The following is a 20,225-nucleotide window of genomic DNA, read 5'->3' as shown; positions in this document are numbered from 1 at the left end:
TCTTATTTTCTAGTTGCATGCAAAAACTTTTTTTTTTGTTTTTGAACATCTGTTTTTAAAACTTTGAGTTCCAAATTCTCTCCCCTCTTCCCTTCCCACCCACCCTCCCTAAGAAGTCAAGCAATTCAACATAGGCCACATGTGTATCATTATGTAAAACCCTTCCACAATACTCATGTTGTGAAAGACTAACTATATTTTGCTCCTTCCTAATCTATCCCCCTTTATCCAATTTTCTCCCTTGACCCTCTCCCTTTTCAAAAGTATTTGTATTTGATTACCTCCTCCCCCATCTGCCCTCCCTTCTATCATCCCCCCTTTTTTATCTTCTTCTTCCTTCTTTCCTGTGGGGTAAGATACCCAATTGAGTGTGTGTATGGTATTCCCTCCTCAGGTCAAATCTGATGAGAGCAAGATTCATTCATTCCCCCTCACCTGCCTTCTCTTCCCTTCCTACCGAACTGCTTTTTCTTGCCACTCTTATGCGAGATAATTTACCCCATTCTATCTCTCCCTTTCTCCCTCTCTCAATATATTCCTCTCCAATCCTTTAATTTGATTTTATTTCTTTTAGATATCATCCCTTCATCTTCTACTCACCCTGTGCCTACTCTCTCTCTCTCTCTCTCTCTCTCTCTCTCTCTCTCTCTCTCTCTCTCTTTATATATATATATATATATATATGTATATATCTATATGTAATATATATATGTAATATATACACATACGTACATATATACATACATACACACACACACAGACATATATATATATATATATATATACATATATATATGCATATTCCCTTCAGCTACCCTAATACTGAGGTCTCATGAATCATACACATCATCTTTCCATGTAGGAATATAAACAAAACAGTTCAACTTTAGTAAGTCCCTTGCGATTTCTTTTTCTTGTTCTTTTTCTTGATTACCTTTTCATGCTTCTCTTGATTCTTGTGTTTGAAAGTCAAATTTTCTATTCAGCTCTGGTCTTTTCACTGAGAAAGTATGAAAGTCCTCTATTTTATTGAAAATCCATATTTTGCCTTGGAGAATGATACTCAGTTTTGCTGGGCAGGTGATTCTTGGTTTTAATCCTAGCTCCACTGACCTCCGGAATATCGCATTCCAAGCCCTTCGATCTCTTAATGTAGAAGCTCCTAGAACTTGTGTTATTCTGATTGTGTTTCCACAATACTGAAGTTGTTTCTTTCTGGCTGCTTGCAGTATTTTCTCCTTGATCTGGGAGCTCTGGAATGTGGTAACAATATTCCTAGGAGATTTCTTTTTGGGATCTATTTGAGGAGGTGATCGGTGGATTCTTTCAATTTCTATTTTGCCCTGTGACTCTAGAATATCAGGGCAGTTCTTCTTGATAATTTCTTGAAAGATGATATCTAGGCTCTTTTTTTGATCATGGCTTTCAGGTAGTCCAATAATTTTTAAATTATCTCTCCTGGATCTATTTTCCAGGTCAGTGGTTTTTCTAATGAGATATTTGACATTGTCTTCCACTTTTTCATTCCTTTGGTTCTGTTCTATAATATCTTGATTTCTCATAAAGTCACTAGCTTCCACTTGCTCCAATCTAATTTTTAAGGTAGTATTTTCTTCAGTGGTCTTTTGGACCTCCTTTTCCATTTGGGTAATTCTGCCTTTCAAGGCTTTCTTCTCCTCATTGGCTTTTTGGAGCTCTTTTGCCATTTGAGTTTGTCCACTTTTTAAGGTGTTGTTTTCTTCAGTATATTTTTCAGCATTTTTTGGGTCTCCTTTAGCAAGTCATTGACTTGTTTTTCATGGTTTTCTCGCATCCTTCTCATTTCTCTTCCCAATTTTTCCTCTACTTCTCTAACTTGCTTTTCCAAATCCTTTTTGAGCTCTTCCATGGCCTGAGACCAGTTCATGTTTTTCTTGGAGGCTTTTGTTGTAGGCTCTTTGACTTTGTTGACTTCTTCTGTCTGTATGCTTTGGTCTTCTTTGTCACCAAAGAAAGATTCCAAAGTCTGAGACTGAATCGCTGCCTGGTCATGTTTCCAGTCAACTTACTTGACCCTTGAGTTTTTCAGCGGGGTATGACTGCTTGTAGAGTAAAGAATACTTTGTTCCAAGCTTGAGGGGATGAGCTGTTGTTTTCAGAGCTATTACAGCCAGCTCTGCCACACCAGCACTCCTCCTTTCCCAAGAACCCCCAACCCGGACTGGACTCAGATCTTCAGCAGGCTCTGCACTCCTGCTCTGATGTGCCACTTAATTCCTCCCACCAGGGAGGCCTGGGGCCAGAAGCAACTACAGCTATAGTTCTGTAGCTGCCCCACCTGTGCTGCCCCTGAGGCGGTGGCTGAACTGCAAACTCTATCACCCTGTCCCCAGCAGCTTTTCCCACTAACCTTCTCTGTTGTCTTTGGTATTTGTGGGTTGAGAAGTCTAGTAACTGCCACAACTCACTGATTCAGGGAGCTAGGGCCCGGGCTGGCTCCTGGTCTGGTTGGTCCGTGCGGCCTAGACTAGGTTCTGCTCCGCTCCTCTCCCAGCTCCGTGCGCAATAGACCTCACCCAGCAACCATCCAGGCCGTCCTGGACTGGAACCCTGCTTCCCTCTGCCATTTTGTGGGTTCTACAATTCTAGAATTGGTTCAGAGCTATTTTTTATAGGTTTGTGGAGGGACTTGGCAGGGAGCTCATGCTAGTCCCTGCTTTCCAGCAGCCATCTTGGCTCTACCCCACTGTGGTAGAGTATTCTGAGCTTGTATTGGTTGGATCAGCCATAGTCAGACACACTGAAACTTGACTCTAGCATAGTGATGTCATTTTGGTCCTCTTAGAGAACTAAGGACAACAACCAACCAACCAACCAGTCTCCAGGAGCTCTAATATGCGCTGACCCCAATCCTACCCTCCCACCTCCCACCAAGGCAGGATGAGTGGTCTCTCCAAGAACCTGCAGACAACACCCAGCACAAGGTTCTCTTCTCCATTCACAAAGGAATCTCTCTTCACCCAAAAAAGTCTACCATCATCAAAACAAGGCTTCCCCTTCTCCCTCTTCCCTACTCTTTAATACCTCTTCACCCACTCCTATATAAGCTGTCCTCTTCCTGACAGACCAGACAAGTCATATTCCCTTCATTGCTAGCCCCTGACTTGACCAAAGCACATCACACACTGCTCTCTAACCTGCTCCTTCCCTCCTCCCTTCTACACCCCTTCTCATTTTGTTATTTAGTCCCATTGATTCCTGTCTAGACGTGCTACAAAGTTCAGTCCGTGTCTAAGGCCTGTCTTTCCACCATCACTTCCACTTGACTTCTGCCTTCACCTCTGTTTCCTTGAGTATAATTTGGAACAAATTTAGAACAAAGTCTCTTTATAGTCTTTCTGTTGTTTGTTGCTTTTGCTTTTGCTGTCTTTGGCTGCTGCACTTGTTCATCTCTCCTGCATTTCTGTTATCTGGGGTGTTTAAGAAGCAAATAATCTCTTCAGGTCTAGTTTTCTTTCTAAGAATGTTTCAAATGACTTTTTAATTATGGAACATCCATTTTTTTTTGGTTTAAGCTCAGATTTGCAGGGTAGGTCACCTCCATTGCTTTTCAGAATACATTATTTCATCCCCTCCTGCATTTTCTATTGGTACAGGATAATCTTGTGTTACTTGTTTTTCTTTTCCTTTGTATTTGAAGGTCTTTTACCTGGTTATTTGCAAAATTTATTGTTTCTCCATGGAATTGTTCAATTTAATCACTACGTATTTCAGAGTACGCAGCCTTGGGTGGTTTTCTGGAAATATTCTATGGATTCAGAAATCCTCAAAGTTTTCTGTTATTATTTGCTGCATTTTGATATTCAAGTTTTTTGACTCCTCGTATTTTTCTGGAAAGCATATAACCCTTAAGTTGATAAAAACAATGTGTTTTGTTTGTTGGAGAATATGTTTTCTTTTAATGTTTTTGCTTTTCTTCTTCCAGATTATCTTTCACTTTGTGTATCTGCACTCACAATCAGTTGTCTTTCTTTTGTTTCTTTGATGAGACTTGCTACAGTGGATTCAAAATTTTCTATTCTAATTATTTCTACTGTTCAGGCCATAAATTCTACTCTCACAGTTCCCATTTTACCTTTACACCACTCAGGAAAAGCATGCTGTGGTTCTATGATCTCCTCAGTATGCACAGGGTCTCTTTGCATTTGTTTTGCTATATGCTTTGCTATGACTGAACTCATTTACTAGATATTTGTAGGCCATATTTCCTTCTACTGTTAATGTTTTCCCTATTGGTTTATTTACTTACGCTCAAGGACTTGGAGTTTCCTTCTTCCTTAGACCTTTGGTAATTTCAGTCATCATTGTCATCGTTGTTATTTTCTCCTTTTGGTCACTTTCTGACTCCTTCCCCTGTGATAGTGGTTTCCTTGGGGATTGGACCTCATAGCGTGTTAGCCTTCTTCCATACCGGGAAATTCAGTTCACCAGCCTAAGTTTCAAACCTGAATGACTTTTTGGGGGGACAAACTGGCCCTGACTGGATGCTGAACTACTTCTCTTAGGCTCAGTGGAGTGCAAGACAACTCCACGCACACAATGTCTTGTCTTGTTCCCTCTGTTCCTCAGTTCTCTGGCCCAGTGGTATAGAGTACTGCCATGTTACTACTATCTCTGCCTGGAAAAACTTCTGCCATTTAGAGCTTGGATTTCTGCAGCACTGAGAAGAGGTAAGGGTCAGGGTATAGAGTTGAGCTCATTACAAGTACAGACAAGTCTACTGGGATCTAAAAGAAGAAAGATGTGTCCCCAAAAATGTGGGGCCCCAGAGGATAGATCATGGTGGAGGGAGGGAAAAGGTGATTTGCTAACTAAGTAAACATCTAGACCAAGGGTGTCTAACCATTTTTTATGTCACTGACCCTTTTGGCAGTCTAGTGAGTCAACACTTTCTCAGAATGATGTTTTTAAATGCATAAAATAAAAGCCATAAGATTACAATGAAAACCAATTATATTGAAATGAAGATGCATTTTTTCCCATCCACACTCATGGATTCCCTAAAATCTGTCCATATGCCCCAGGTTAAAACCCCTAATTTATGAATAATAGGTATGGAATTAAGAAGAAAGAAGTTAAGTGGGATCAAGAAGAAAGTAGGGATGGGATGTGAGGGCTAACATCCTGGGTATTCCTTTTTGTTCATGGAAAATTGGAGGGAGGAGGAACTTGCTATCCAGGGAGTAAAGGAAGAACTAGAAGGCAAAGGAGTCTTCCTGAAAAACTTAGAGCAGAAGGACCCTGGCCAGGCACTGAGCTCTGACCTCCCAGCATCTTGGAGCAAGGAATGGAAGTGACAGTTTTCCCTCCCATGCCATGGCTCTGCCTAAGTTATGCCTAAGGGAGGTTTCAGGGCCCTTGTAGCTTAGGCCTTTGTGTATTCAATCAACAAACATTTAGTAAGCACCTATCTTGTGCTAGGTGTAGGGAATAGGAAGACAAACATGAAACAATCCCTGCCCCCACGGGGCTTCTATCAGGGGAAACACACATGAGATGAACATGTATAAAACATATGGAATGAGAAAGATAAGCCGAAACCAGTTTGTGAAGGGTCTTAAATGCCAAACAGATTGCTTTGAATTTGGTCCTACAGGTAATGGTGAGATTCTAGAGCTTTTGGGGAAGGGGAATGATGTGGCTAGACTTATGCTTTAGGAGCATTTGTGGGAAGAACAAAAGGGGAGAGACTGAATTTAGGATTTCACCTATTAGGAGGCTATCACAGTATTATAGTTGAGAGGTGATTGTACCTGAACTAGAGAAGTGGAGAGAAAAAGATGAATCATGGGAGACATAGAGAAAAAATTGACAGGACTTGGCATCTCACTGGATTTTGGGGGAGAGAGTGTGGTGAAGAATGGAGAAGAGGCAAAGTGACCCTGAAGTTATGAACCTTAGTGACATGAAGGATGGTGGTACATTCAACAAAAAATAGGAAGTGGAAGGAAGATGGGTGAGTTTAGGCAGTAAGACAAGTCACGTTGAATCTAAGATGTCCCCAAGACAACCAGTTGGAAATGTCTAATAGGTAGTTGGTAATGCAAGACTGGAACTCTGGAAAGAGATGAGGGCAGTAAACACATGTACATAGATACATACACATATGTGTGTATATATATGCATATGTATAGTTAATATACACGGAAGGTATTTGTATAGAATGATCATTGAACCCATGAGAACTAATAAGGTCACCGAGAGAGGGTATTGAGTGAGAAAAGGGACCAGGACAAAGCTTTGGTGTACATCATTAGGAGGTGGGATATGGATGATAATCTAGCAAAGGAGTCTAAGGAGAGATGAGACAACAAAGAAAGAAATATTCAACAAAGAGAGGAGAAAGTATGCAATGAGTAAGGGTGACCAACATTGGCAAATGCTGTGGAGAATTAAAAAAGGTTGAGGACTGAGAAAAAGCCATCGAATCTAGAGAGTGTAGTTTGTATGTGGATGTATACTTGTACACAGGCACCTGGGAATGTGGCAATGTGTGGCTCCTGGTGAGTATCCAGAAGAGAAACATTTCTTTAGAGGATTAGGCATGAGAGGATATATTAACATTTTGATAAGGAATGAGCTTAGACCTGAGGAAGAATTTTCCAATGGTTAAGGGTAAAGATATAGAATGAATTTATGGCATCTTTCCTGAAGATCTTAAAGAAAAGGAAACATTCCCTTGTGTATGGAAGAACATGCTAGAGACAAGGTGATGGCCTAGAGATGACCTCTTGAAGATGCTTCTAGTCTAGAACTCCTATGGATGGGTATGATAAAACTGCGGTATAGTGGATAGGGCACTAGTTTTGGAGTCAGGAAGATCTATATTCACATCTCACCTTGGAAACTTTTAGCTATGTGATCCTGGGCCTCTCTATGCCTCAGTTTCTTCATCCATAAAATGAGGGGGTCGGGCTTAATGACCTCTAAGGAATCCTATACTACTTTTGGTATAGAAGTGAGTGTATCTGTTTGTATGGAAATTAAAACCTTTTTCTGCTCCTTGATGGTAGCTACTTAGGCTTTGATGTCCCTTCGTAGTCCAACAATTATATTACTGCTGGGCCTTATGGGGCTGGGGTGCATCCCATTCAACCTCTCCACTAAGGGGTTCCTTTAAGTTCAGTGATTGGATTCAGTGCTAGAGGAGCCTGGCCTCTAATGAAAGGAGTTAGATTCCTTTTCTTCTTTTTGGATTCTTACATCCATACTCTAATGCCCCAGGGAAAAACTGCTTAAAGTTTAGGTTTGGCTCACTAAAACCTCCCCAAAAGACAGCAATAGAAAGATAGTCAACATACAGAATGAATCAGGTATGAGATAGATGTTTAGTTCCTGTCCCCCCACACATTTGTGCTTAACATACACAAGACCCACAAGCACAAATCATCAGAAACTTAAACAAGCAGCAGCAATAATTACTGTTATACCTTCCAGGGAGGTTGAGCCTCAAACCTCAGAATATGAAGGAATTCGCCAGACTGATGAATAGGTGTTGCGTTCCATCTTGGCTTTGCACTGTCCAAACAACTCTCTCCAGCTCCTCCTAGTGGTGGTTAGCTTCTCCAAGACTCCCCCAAGTACAGACAGCACTGACCGTATACCGAGTTAACTTCAAGAACTCTCCAACTCATAAGATTGTTTCCAACACACCCATCTTGGGACTGCTTTTTGATCAGCTGTAATCAGGAAAGGAAACACAAAGCAAAAAAGGCAGTGAAGGGCACAGACTTATGTTCACCTAGTTGAGCTCCCCTTCTCTAACTGGGGTTGGAGAAGGGTGGTCCTTCTCTCCCCAGCCCTCAGGAGATAGAATAGTCCTAACATTATGGAAGAGAGTGACTGAAGACCAGTCACTGTCACTGTCATTCTCTTTTAAAGATTCAGTGAGTCAGCAGCTTTTCCTATTCAGCAGCCAATAAGGGGAGTCCTTTAGCACCTTGGCACACATGCAGCCATGGGCTTCATCATCCCCAAACAGCCTAAATGCTCAACTACTACACCTGGTGGGCCAGAAGCAGCTAGGGCAGCTCTCTACTTGCCCTTTTGTTCTACACTAGACATCTTCCCCCACTTCTTGCTCTTTCCTCCAGCCCCATATCGGTACTGACCAAGTTCAATAAATGACACATACACAGGAAAGTATTCGTTACTTTGATGATGTAATAATGATTTGAGAGCCGAAAGCGAAACAGGTGAAGCATAGAAGCCTCTTGAGCCTGTATTTCTAGCTCCTCTAAGGATACCACCTGAGGGGAGTAGATAGTAATTTTTAAATGACATTTATATAGTATTTTAATATTTGCAAGATGATTTACATGTTCTCTTATTCGATCTTTACAATAGCCCTGTGAGGTAAGTGCTAGAGATAGTTAACTGTTTTGAATATAGAAACTGAGGGCTGGAGGAAGTTGAATGACTTTCCCGAGGTGACATGCACAGTGTCTGGGAAAGTATTTAAATCCACGTTTTCCAGACTCCAAATCCAGCACTTTGTTTGCTATGTCATTGCAGCAGGAGGGACTAAAATTATGCCTTAGAAAGAACTTTCCGTCATAGGCAGATGTTGGATCAGACCAGGGAAGAGGGCTGTTCTATCTCGGTGTTGATCGTCTTGAATAGGAGAAACCCCTGTCAATCTGAGCTGAGAGAGGGCTGTCCTGCTTATAAACAGGTCAATATCCTAAATGTATATGCCATTTTCTTCCTGCTAAGTGCAGGTGCTAGTAACTCCCCAAATATTGACAGAGGACCAGAGCCATCTGGAGAGTGAATGAAGATACCTGGCTGGTTCCTTAGCGGGAAAAAAAAGGAGAGGGCGGAGCAGCCTGGGCAATATCTCCTTGTGAGAAGGAGATAGTCTCTTTTCCTTCCCCCTCCCCTTTTGCTTCCACCTGGCTCCGCCCCAACTTCACCACGCTCCCCTCCCCGCAAAGGACAGTCAGCAGGGAAGCAGCCGTACAAGACTACAGGCAAGCTGGGGGTTACCGGGGACGAGCCAAAGGGGAATCAGAGCAAGTTAAATGGGGGTGAACCGTACTAGGACGATAAGGTGGGGCGAACTGGAGGAAAATGGGAAAGGGAAACAGCGTATATGGAATGAGAAGCTGGAGTGGAAAAGGGGGATGGGGAAGGACGGACTTGGAGAATCCTAGTCACTCAGCCAGGCATCCCACTCCCACCTGACTGCTTCACCTGCCAAGAACGGCTCTGCTGTCTTAAGGTGCAGGAAGGGGGTGGAGGCTACTTAGGGGGCTTAGCCCTTGCCCATCTACTCCCCTGCTCTAGCAGTCATCTAAGGACGAGGAAGTGCCCCCTGTGACATGACGCAGTCTCTCTGTGTTTTGTTTTTATGTCCACGTGTGCGTGGGGAGTGGGGGTGGGGAAGATATATGTATAGATAGATGTATGTCATTGGAGGTATTTGTATATACCAGAGTATGACTGTTTCTCTTAATATGTGCATGCATCTATCTGTGCAGATTCAGCTCTCCATGGATTTTTGTCTTTGTGTGTGTGTCTGTGAGAGTAGATTCATGTACATGTGTGTGTGTGATGCACAGATTTCCGACCTATCAATGACCCGACTTTCCCCTTGTTGCTATGATTCTCTTCCCAGTGAATCCTCAAGCGTATGAGACCCTTATGTAGTCACTTCTTTTCTGAAGGGAGTACTGATAGTGATCAGCTATGGTCAGGCAGGAAGGAATCAGTGAACTTAAATGATGAATAGTTCTTCCCTTCCTTCATTTATACTTCTTTCTGCTTTATTCTTTTTCTTTCCGTTTTTTCCAGCTTCCTTGGGTGATTGAGGTGTCTCTGTCCATGTATCTATGTGTGTAACTATTTGTTATTGTATGAATCCATGTCTTATATGTATAGAAAAAATAAGATGTTTCTGGATCTGTGTGTTCATATCTATATATTTGGCTCTGCTCATGTACTAAATACATTTAAGTGGTTATTATGAGCATGAAATATGCTGGGCACTAGGAAATACAAAAAAATTAAATGACATTCCTTATTCTTGAGAAACTTATAGTCTGGTTGGAAGAAACAAGAAATACATGCATAAAATAATTAAATATCAATACAAGGTGGTATATGATGTGGGGAGTAGTATAGATTATAAATAGGAACTAAGAGAAGTGAGATCTCAGTGGACTGTGAATACTCAGAGAAAACTTTTCATCAAAGTGGTTAGAATTGGGTTATATCTTAAAGGATTGAAAAGAGGGAACATTATAAGCAGAGAGTTCATACTTCATAAGCACAGGCAAGAATGAGAAATGGTGGATGGTGAACCAACCTGACTAGTGCTAAGGGTTTGTACTGGATAACAGTGGAAAATAAGGTTGAAAATCTAGGTGATGGAAGAACTTGATTGCCCAACAAAGCAATTTGGCTTTGATCATGTAGGCAAATGGAAAAAAAAAAGCCACATTGAAGATATTCGAGCAGTGTAGGGAAGTGATTAAAGTGATGTTTTAAAAATGTTAATCCAGTACCAGTATGTATGATAAATTGAACATTGAAGAGATTAGAAACAGGGACATCACGTAGGAATTCAGGTAGGAAATGGTAAAGGCTGGTAGTAGTGAAAATAGAAAAGTAAGGGATGAGCAAGAGGGACATTATGAAAGAAGCCTTGACATGATTTGGCAATTGATTAAGATGAAGTCAAAAGTGACTAAGATTTTAAGTTACGTGACTAAGTTAATGAAGACATATATTTATTTTCTGTGCTATGAGTATGAGTTCAATTCAAAGAACATTTATTAAATGCCTAGTAGGTGCCAGGTACTATCCTATGTGCTGAAGATACAAAGAAAAAAATGAGACAGTCTCTGCCCTTAATGAAACTATATTCTATGGAGGGAAAGCAAAATGTATGCAGACTCTAAGTTTAGAGAGGAGTAGAAGCACCAAGAGAAATCAGAAAGGGTCTTTTTGGGAGATGGAATTTGAGCTAAGCCTTGAAAAAAGGGAGGAATTTTCAGAGGCAGAAGGGAAGAGGGAGAGTGTTCCAGCAATAGAGAGAGCCTGTGCAAAGGCTTAGGAATAGGAGATAGGATTCTGGATTTGGAGTAAAAGTAGGTTAATTTGGCTGAAATACAGAGTACGGGTCAGTGAAAGCAGTCTGAAATAATAATGGGTTGAAACCAGATTTTGAAGAGCTTTAAATTTCAAATATAGGAGTTTGTATTTTATCCTAGAGGTATTAGGGAGAAACTAAAGGTTTTGGGGAAGGAATATGACATAGTCACTGTGATTAAGGAGTGTTGTTCTGGCAGCGACGTGGAGGCTGGGTTGAAGAGGAGAGACTGTTGTAAGGAGAATGTTATGAGGCTATTGCAATAGTCCAGGTGACAAGTGATCAGAGCTTTAATTAAGCCCTGTAAATAGAAAGAAAGGGATGCACGCAAGAGAAGTTGTGGAAGTAGAATTGACAAGACAGCAACTAATTGGATTGGATTGGAAGTGAGGAAGAATAAAAAATGAAGGATAATTCTGAGGTTATGAACTTTGGTGACCGGAAGAATGGTAGTATACTCAACCAAAAATCGGGAAGTTTGGAGGAGGTATAGGTCTGGGAAAAAAAGATAGTGAGTTCTATATTAAATATGGTTAGTTTGAAATGCCTATAGGGTATTTAAATGAATGTGCAGTAGGCATATGGTGATTTAGGACTGGAGCTTAAAAGAGAGATGAAGGTGGGATATGTAGATTTAGGAAATAGCTGCATACAGATGATAGTTGATCACCAAAAAGGGGATAGTATAGAGAAATAAGAAGGCCCAGGGAAAGGGTAAAGGACTTGGATGATTGCAAAGGAGACTGAGGAATAATGGACAAACATTACAAGGGGTTCAGAAGTGAGTAGCTGGAAATAGGGAAATGGAGCCAAGTATTCTCATGTATAAGAGATAGGAATAAGAGGGAAGAAAATGCCCTATATCCATATTGGTATATACATTTGTAGGACAAGTATGTACGGTCACATGGACAATAAGAAAAGCTAACCCTGGATACAGAGAAAACTGAGAGATAGTCAAGAGCCTGAGAGTGAGAATGGGATATGAAGAACCATAGAAAGTCTCTTAACTGTCACCAGTAACTCTCACTGCAACTTTAGTGCCCAATCCTAATCCTAAATCTCAAATCCTGATTCTAGCCCTTCTCTATATTTCTGAAATACAGATTATATTTCCAACCCTAACACCAGACCTAACCTTGCTACTTTATTAGCTCTCCATTAGTCCTCTACTCTCCTCGCTAAGTTTCTTCTTCCTTCACCCAGCCACCTCTACCTCCATCTTCCCATCATGACACCTTTAAAAAAGGGAAGAGTCCCTAGAGTTTGTCCCATTTCTTCTCTTCCAGTCAAACACCTCCCCTTTAATTTAGCCCTGTTCTCCAAATAGACCCCAGTTAGAGTGGGAGGGAAGTAGGAGGGATTAGCCCAGGGCTTACACAGCCTTGGGCTCGATTACACTGACATTTCAGCTTGTCACTCTGACAGGGAACAGCTCTGGGGCTCTTGTCTCGGGAAAGTTCAAAAAGTTGCCAAGTAACAGAGTCCAGACTCAGTGTAAGAAGCGGAGAACAGAAAAAAGGGAACCACCACCATTTCAAGCCAGCAACGTAGTGATCAATATCTCTCTTAACTGATCATTTTTGCCTTCCAGAGTGGACCATGAAGAATGACTCACATCTTGAGGCAAAAACACTGGGTATTGGCAAGGCCATTGCTGTGCTCACCTCTGGGGGAGATGCCCAAGGTAAGTGAAAGGGCCCTGCCCACTGAAGGGTCTGACAGCTGTGATCAATGAACAAGACCTCTTTAGAAACTTCAGACTCCAGAACTGGGCCTTGCCGAAAAGCCACTGTCACATTTAATACCCTTAGTGGATTTGAAGCCTGTAAAGTCTCCACGCTACTTATTTCCCTAAAAGATTCTTAAACTTCCTTTTAAGTTTTTCCAAAGGAAGGGTAGAGTGTCTCCTGGACTGTTTGGTACCGTAAAGGATTGGGCACCAGGTTTATTTGTCATTAGTTTATTCAGTAGAAAAAGAAGCAATAAATAAGGCAGGAAGAAGGAGTGACAGTAATTTGGTAAACAGGAGATGGAAGACAGAGACTCAGGTTCCTACAAGAGGTATCCAGGATCAGTGCTAAGACCTGAGTAGATTCTGGCATGTCCCCATATTTTTTTTTAACACTGATAGTTTAAACATCCTGGGATTACACAGCAGGTCAGCTAGCTTAGCCCTAACAAGTTATTTGCCTTCTGCTCCTTTCTCTTCCTTGCTTCCTCCCATCCTCTCCTTCAACATTTGCCCTTCCTTTTCCTGAAGGGTGAAAACAGGACAGAAATAGAAATCGTTGAATAGACTAGGACCACTGTGGGGAGGTAGTACAGAAAAGAGCAACAAAGAAAGAATCTGCTAGGACAGGGAAGGCTTGAGGAGCAGGAAGGTTAGGTGTGAAGGACAAAGGAAGTAGGGAATAGGAGTGGAAGAATTTCCCCTCTTTTCTCCTTCGTTTTTTTTTGCCTTGGTTAATTCCTAAACTGGTGAATAGAAGACAATCAAAGACATTGGGACAACCATACTTCAGGCCCTGACAGAAACCCATTAGAAGAGAGGAGAGAGGCACCTGGTCATTTAGCTAACCCTTATACTGAATAGCTAAATAAAGCATTTATTATATATTAATTTTTTTTGCTTCTCTTCTTCCAGAATGTTTTTCACTTCTGTGTATTTGCATTGCCAACCTGTTACTTGCTATTACAGATTCACATTTTTCTATTCTGGTAATTATTTTTGCTGTTCAGGCCATAAAATCTGCTCTCATAATTTTCCTGATTCTCTTTTAAACCACTCAGAAACTGTATGTTGTGGTTCTATGTCCTCCTCAAATTCCACAGGGTCTTCTGCCTCATGAAATGTTGTGTCATTTATTTTCCTTTGTTTAGCAGTACTTGTAGATGCCCTCCAAAAGCCGTATTTCCTTCTGCTATTAATATTTCCCATATTGATTTTATCTGCTTATTTTCAAGGTCCTTGAGTTTTCTTCTTCCTGAGATCTTTGGTAATTTGAGTCTTTCTTTTTAATCATGATTTTCCCTTCTTGCTCACTTTCTGACTCCCTCCCCTCTGATAGTTGTATCCCTGGGGGGATGGTTGTGTCTTAGCCTCCTCTCACAATGGGCAATTCATGTTCCACCTGGTTCTGGTTCCTTGCCTCAAGAGACTTTTGGGAGGACAGAATTGGCCCTACCTGGATGCTGGTTCTTTCCCTAAGGCTTAGTGGAGTGCTGCATAGCACCTTCTCTTCCCCCACCCCTATATCCTGTCCTAGTATCTTGCCCCACTTTCTCTTTCCCTCAGTTCTCTGGCCCAGCACCATTTGTTCCGAGAGCTGCCATGATGGTGCTATGAGGGTTGATTTCTGTAGTTTGGTTCTCCAGCTCTGGGGGTGGGTGGAGTGGGGTGTGAGGTTGAGTTCTATTTCGGGCCCAAACCCGTGTCTTACCTCTTTCTCTCTATTCCTCCGCTCTCCTGCAGAGATCTTTTACAGCACAGAACAGTGCTGCTATGGCACTGTAGTGGCCCCAGTAAATTTCCACAGCCTAAGGCGCTGGCTACAAACTTCCATAGCCTTGAGCCTGGATCTCCATAGCACTGGGAAGAGGGAGGAGGGTCTGCGCTGTGAGGTTGGGTTTTGTTTCAAATCTGTATGTCAGGCCCTTGAGTCAGCTAGCACAGCCTCAATGCCAGTAGCATGGTAAGGGGTAGAAGAGGTGATGCTGAGTACTGATATCAGGGTAGGTGTCAGTACATAGGTTTTCTTAACCTTCTTTTAGGTTCTAGGTGTCCTAAACCACAGAGACAGCTGAAGTTGTTTTACTTTGACACATAATTTCTGCTTTGGAAAGGTTTGAGAGGTCGTGGGAATTAGAGAAAATGTCTAGTCCTCCATCTTATTGATCTTGTGACCCAGAAGTCCAACTTCACCTAGAATTTTGTTTTATAGTCTGTGTAACAATAGAAAGAGAGAATGAGGATTTTCCTTGGAGAGCTTACAGTTTAATGGGCAGGTATCATACATACCTAAAACACAGGCGTAAGACATACGGTCCAGCACATACATAAGTCACACACCCCACCTAGCCAGTCCATTGCCAAGTCTGGTCATTTCTATCTCCGTACCTCTCCTATACCTCTCCTTTTTTCCACTCACACACTCTCATCACCTCTCACTAGGTCTATCACAATAGCCTTCTAATTGTTCTCCCTGCCTCAGATCTCTCCCCACTCTTACTTCATCCTCCATTCAGTTGCCAAAAGCATTTTCCTAAAGTATAGGGCTGACCACATCACCCCTTTATTCAGTCAATGCCAGTGGCTCCCTATTACCTAGGGATCAAATAGAAAGTCCTCTGTCATTTAGCACAGTTCAGAGCCTGTTCCTTTCCTGTCTTTCCAGTCTTCTTGCTCTTTCCTTCCCTCCATGCTGCTTCCAGTCCAGCTATGCACAAGACATTTCGTCTCCCCTCCATATGTCTTTGCACCGGCTATCCCCCGATGCCTGGAATCTCTCCCTCCTCACCTCTACCCCCTAAGTTTCCTGGCTGACTCATCTTGAGCTCTACCTTCTGTAGGAGGCCTTTCCTGGTCTCCCAGATTCTAGTGACATCCCTTCTGAAGTAAGCTTCAATTTATTCTGTATATATGTCGCATATACCTAATTATTTACATGTTGTTTCCCTCATTCAAATGACTATTGACAGCAGAAATGGTCGTTGTTTTTTTTTTAACCTTTTCTTGGTATTCTCAATGCTGAGTGCAATGCCTAGCACATAACTGCTTCATAAGTGTTTGCTAACTGACTAACAACAGTGTAGTGGAAGTCTTATGACTTCTAATCTAGGCCTCTTTCCACTATGCCATGCTGGGGCTATTTAGAGAAAGGGAGAGAAAAACATGTATAGCAAATTCCTTTCATTCAAGAATAGTATTCTTTCCAACTATAGATTTTGAATGCCAAACTCAGGCGGCTAGGACAGCTACTTCCTTGAAGACCACTTAGCCCAGGAGTGGGCAACATCTTCCTGAGTCAGGAACTTTCTTAAGGGCAGAAATGGTTTTGTATTTGTCTATATTGCCACAACCTAGCACGGCGTCCTTGAATATAACAGATGCACAATATTTACGGAAGGGCCTTTCTCTCTGTAAACAGAGGGGGATGGGTGAGATGCTGTAGAATCACAAAATCTTAAGGGTTGAAAGGTAGCTCAGATGTGAAGTATTTACCACTTGGAGGTGTTATGAAATCAAGTGCTTTGGGAACCATGAAGAACCGTCTACATTTGCGTTATCATTATCGTCTAATCTAGGTACTGGCCTTCTTCAAGACAAAATTTTCCAGGATTCTGTGACAGGTGCAAAGTTATACCCACAGCATTTATGAACATGTCACTGGGGACTAAAGAAAGTGAGAGTAAGACCTGAGAAGGCAAAGGGACAGAACAGAGCAGAGGGTCAGAAATATAGCCTGAAGAGTTCCCCAACTGAAATATCAGTCAACAAGTATTTATTTAGGGCCTACTATATACCAGGCATTGTGGTAAAGTGCTAGGGATACAAAGAAAGGCAAAAACAACTTCAGCCCTCCAGGAACCCACAATCTAATGAAGGAGACAAACAGGCAGAAGCACTTGTGTACGTACAGAAGATAAACAAGATAAATTGGAGGGAGTACAACTGAGGGTAAATTGAAAGGCAATTCAAACAGAGGTGAGGCCTAAGAAACACACTGCAGTGGAGCCCTAGGTCACTTGTATCATGGGTCTAGATTGGAAGCAGTATAGTAACAAGGGAGAGGAGCAGTATGAGGGAGAGTAGGGTAGAAACAATAGTCTCATTTGCTCCCCAGAGGTAGATAGATATTCAGAGTCTCTGGTCAAGATCAGCTAGTCCTTCGTGGCGGTGGGGGTTGGCGGGAGGTATCATGGCAATTATCAGAAAGAGACTTTTTGGCTCTTTCAGAGCCATAGGATCTATGTCAATACAAACTCATGGACTTCATCACATCCACCAAAGATGAGAGCAGGGCCAAGATTTTGCACACTCACCTCTAAATGTAAAGATCCTGGGATTCTAAATGTATTCAATGTCAACTTGTCACAGTCTCCCGATTTCACAAATTGAATACCATCGAGCCTTATGGAACAAATCATAGGTCCAGAAAGGAAATCAAGAGATCATCTAGTGGTCCAGCCCTCTGCAGGTATATAATTGTCTATTTAATTTTAAAAGAGATTTCAATATTTCTATCAATGTATGTTTGCCATGTCATTCGGGAAGTTCTCTTGTTGTCTAGCTTTAATCATTTCTGTTTCAATTTGGGATCTTGCCCTGTAGTTTTAGACTTAATCTGGAGAGAAACTAGCCCTCCATTTTCTTTCAGATTCACGGAATTCAGCCTTCTCTGTCTAATCTTGCCCAGTCTGTAATTTCAGCTGCCCATCTTACTGGGCATCTCTAGCTGAAGCTTCAGCTCCTTTGCTCTCTGTCTGACTCATTCTCTGCTATGATTGTCATCTCAAGTTGTTGCCATACCTCTTCCTGGGTAAGCAGTAATTGTAGAATCTGAATTACGTGCCTGTGATGTTCCCTAGAACCCCTTAGGGCTTCTGGCACAGCTGAAAATTCCCTCTAGCCAAGGCCTGTAACCCTATTCCTCTTCTTGCCTCTAATGGACCTGGCAGCTGTTCATAGAGGGTTAGTTAAGAGTGACATGGAACAGCTAAGGAAAGATAGACCAGGATTGCCTGGAGACCAGATAAAGCTGAGGGGCCAAAGCAGGGCAGGGGAGGGTATTCCTGGACCTTCACCCTCCAGGTTTTCTTGATGTTCATCCCACAGTATAAGAGACAGGTTCAGGAAACTGAAGCTGTGAAACTTCTTTGCCACAAGAGCAAAAAAGTCCTTAGCTGCAGAAGTGATCATCTTGCCTTGAGGCACAGAGCTGGTCTTCCAGAGGACAACAGACCTGAGGAGTGCTCCAGGATTGACTCTAGACCTCAAGTCTCTTGTCTATTCCTTCTGCACCTGGCTCCCAGGCGGGTAGCAGGGGGTTGTATAATATTCAAAGTGCTGGGATGAGAGTTAGGAAATCTGGACTCTGGCTCCACCTCTGGCACAGCATACAGCTCTGGTCAAATCTTTGAATCCTCTCTGTATCTCATTCTTCCTGTTTATATAACTGGTAGAATCACACTTTCCACTTTACCCCAACCCCTGCAGCTCCCCCCACCCCCACCACTTCCCCACCACCCACCAAAAATATCCTCTTATTTCATGGAACAGGGAAGGGGCAAGCACATATGATGAGGGAAGGTGCTGAGATCCTGTAGGATCAAAGAGAATAGGGAAGAGAATCCTAAATAAACTAGGAGATTTACTTGGGGTAATGAAGAAAGTTACAGCAGAGCAAGGATTAGATCCCAGGGATCCGGCATGATCCAGTGAAAGGAAAGCTGGACTGGGAATCTGGAAACAAGTTCTATCACTTACTAGTTGTGTGACCTTGAACAATTCCTTTAACCTTAACGGGGTTATCTATCAAATGGGGACCATACCGTCTTACCTACTTCACAGGACTGTTATGAAGATAAAATGAGGTAACATATGTGAAAGTGTTTTTAAAAAACTATAGAGTGCTTATGTAAGTGCAAAATCTAAATATGATCACCATTATCTCAAGTTTCTTTCCCCACCCTCCATAGCATTTTCCCCTATTCTCCAATGCCCTGGTTCACAGCTCTGGCCTTGGTTCTGATGTTAGAAGATTTAGGATTATTCCTGCAAGGAGCCTTAAGCTCAGATACTTAAGATTGGGCTTTACGTAGAGCTACTCCCTTAAATGCCCCCAAAATAACTCTAAGGCAAACTGAGCTAAGGGTCCTGGAAGTACTTGTACCCAGGACCAGCCACATTGGCAATTTACCAACCCAAGGCTCGGCAGTCTCGATGGATTGTAACTCCTCTCAGGGGCTCAGTGCCATTGCTATAATTTGGGGGAGGGGAGGGAGGAAACTAGGTTGGAGAAGGAAGTTGAGAGTGCTTATACTCCTCTAATGAAGAGGTCTGGGGTAAAACTTGAGATTTTTGGATGCAGCTATGGGTGTGACAGGCCCAGCTCATTGGTTGTCTGGTGAGAAAAGGGCAGATATCACATTGGCAGAGCTTGAACCTATGACTAGGAAGATAGTCCTAGACCTCACTGGCATCCTTAGTGCTAAGAGGAGTTGCTCTTTAAGGGTTGCATTGTAGCATACCTCACCACCTAGGGAGGGAGGGGAGTACAGTTTCTGGGCCTGGCAGCAATCCATGATCAGCCCACAAAGAGGGAGGGCTTTGAGCAGGGCAAAGCCAGGGAAGGAAGAGGCAGCACCACCACCTTCTCTGACAGAACCATGCCTTCCTGAAGGTGCCTCTGCCTCTCTGATCTCAAGGACTTTTTCTAGCATTTACACACTTTAAAGTTTACACAGTGCCTTGCATATGTTATCTCATTATTAACCTAAAACAACTTATTTTATAGATGAGAGAACTGAGCCTGAGAGAAGTTAAAACTTGCCCCAAGTCACACAGCCAGTAAATATCAGTCAGGATTTGAACTAAAATCTTCCTGATTCCAAGCCCAGAAATCATTTACTCTACCACCTAACTAGTGGTTAGGGTTCTTTGAAATCTTGAACTTTCCTAAGTCATGGAACCTCAGAGGGTGGGGCCTGAAGGATATAAGGGTGGTTTGGGGTGAGAGTTGGGCTGAGATTTACCTGAGAAAGTTGAGGGGCCCCTCTTCACTTAATCTTCAACCATTAGACTGGGGGCCACTGTTCAGGAAGATCTGCTGTCTCCCCAAAAAGTCACATTTCAACATCTTGGCTAAATAAGCATTGGACTAGGAATTAGGAGACCTGAGTCTTTCCTCCCTCATAAAATGAAGAAGTTATTCAAGGAGATCTTAAAGATCTCTTGTAGCTCTAACAGTCTATGAGTCTCTAACATTTGACTTCCATTTGACTCCAGCTCAGCTCAGCCTGTTTCAGTAAAAGTTTGATTGAGCTTTGCTGTTTGAGCAAAGTCTTTGGGCAAATCCCTTCCCCTCTT

At 42.3% G+C, this 20,225-nt stretch overlaps 1 protein-coding gene across 2 annotated transcripts in view; it reads left to right on the top strand.

Moving 5' to 3' along the window:
- Positions 1-8,630: 8,630 nt before the first annotated feature.
- PFKM (phosphofructokinase, muscle) overlaps positions 8,631-20,225 on the top strand; it is a 28,435-nt gene continuing 16,840 nt past the window's right edge. The window contains exons 1-2 of one of the 2 annotated variants that reach the window (XM_036760432.1): positions 8,631-9,011; positions 12,729-12,821. In XM_036760432.1, coding sequence (XP_036616327.1) covers positions 12,737-12,821 — 85 coding nt within the window. In that variant the 5' untranslated portion in view covers positions 8,631-9,011; positions 12,729-12,736. Of the gene's footprint in view, positions 9,012-12,469; positions 12,632-12,728; positions 12,822-20,225 lie in introns of those variants that run through there. The other variant, XM_036760431.1, reaches the window with a different exon arrangement.

Source organism: Trichosurus vulpecula, chromosome 5 (genome assembly GCF_011100635.1).
Source record: "Trichosurus vulpecula isolate mTriVul1 chromosome 5, mTriVul1.pri, whole genome shotgun sequence".
Classification (NCBI taxonomy): Eukaryota; Metazoa; Chordata; class Mammalia; order Diprotodontia; family Phalangeridae; genus Trichosurus; species Trichosurus vulpecula.
This window is presented reverse-complemented; position numbering and strand designations above follow the sequence as displayed.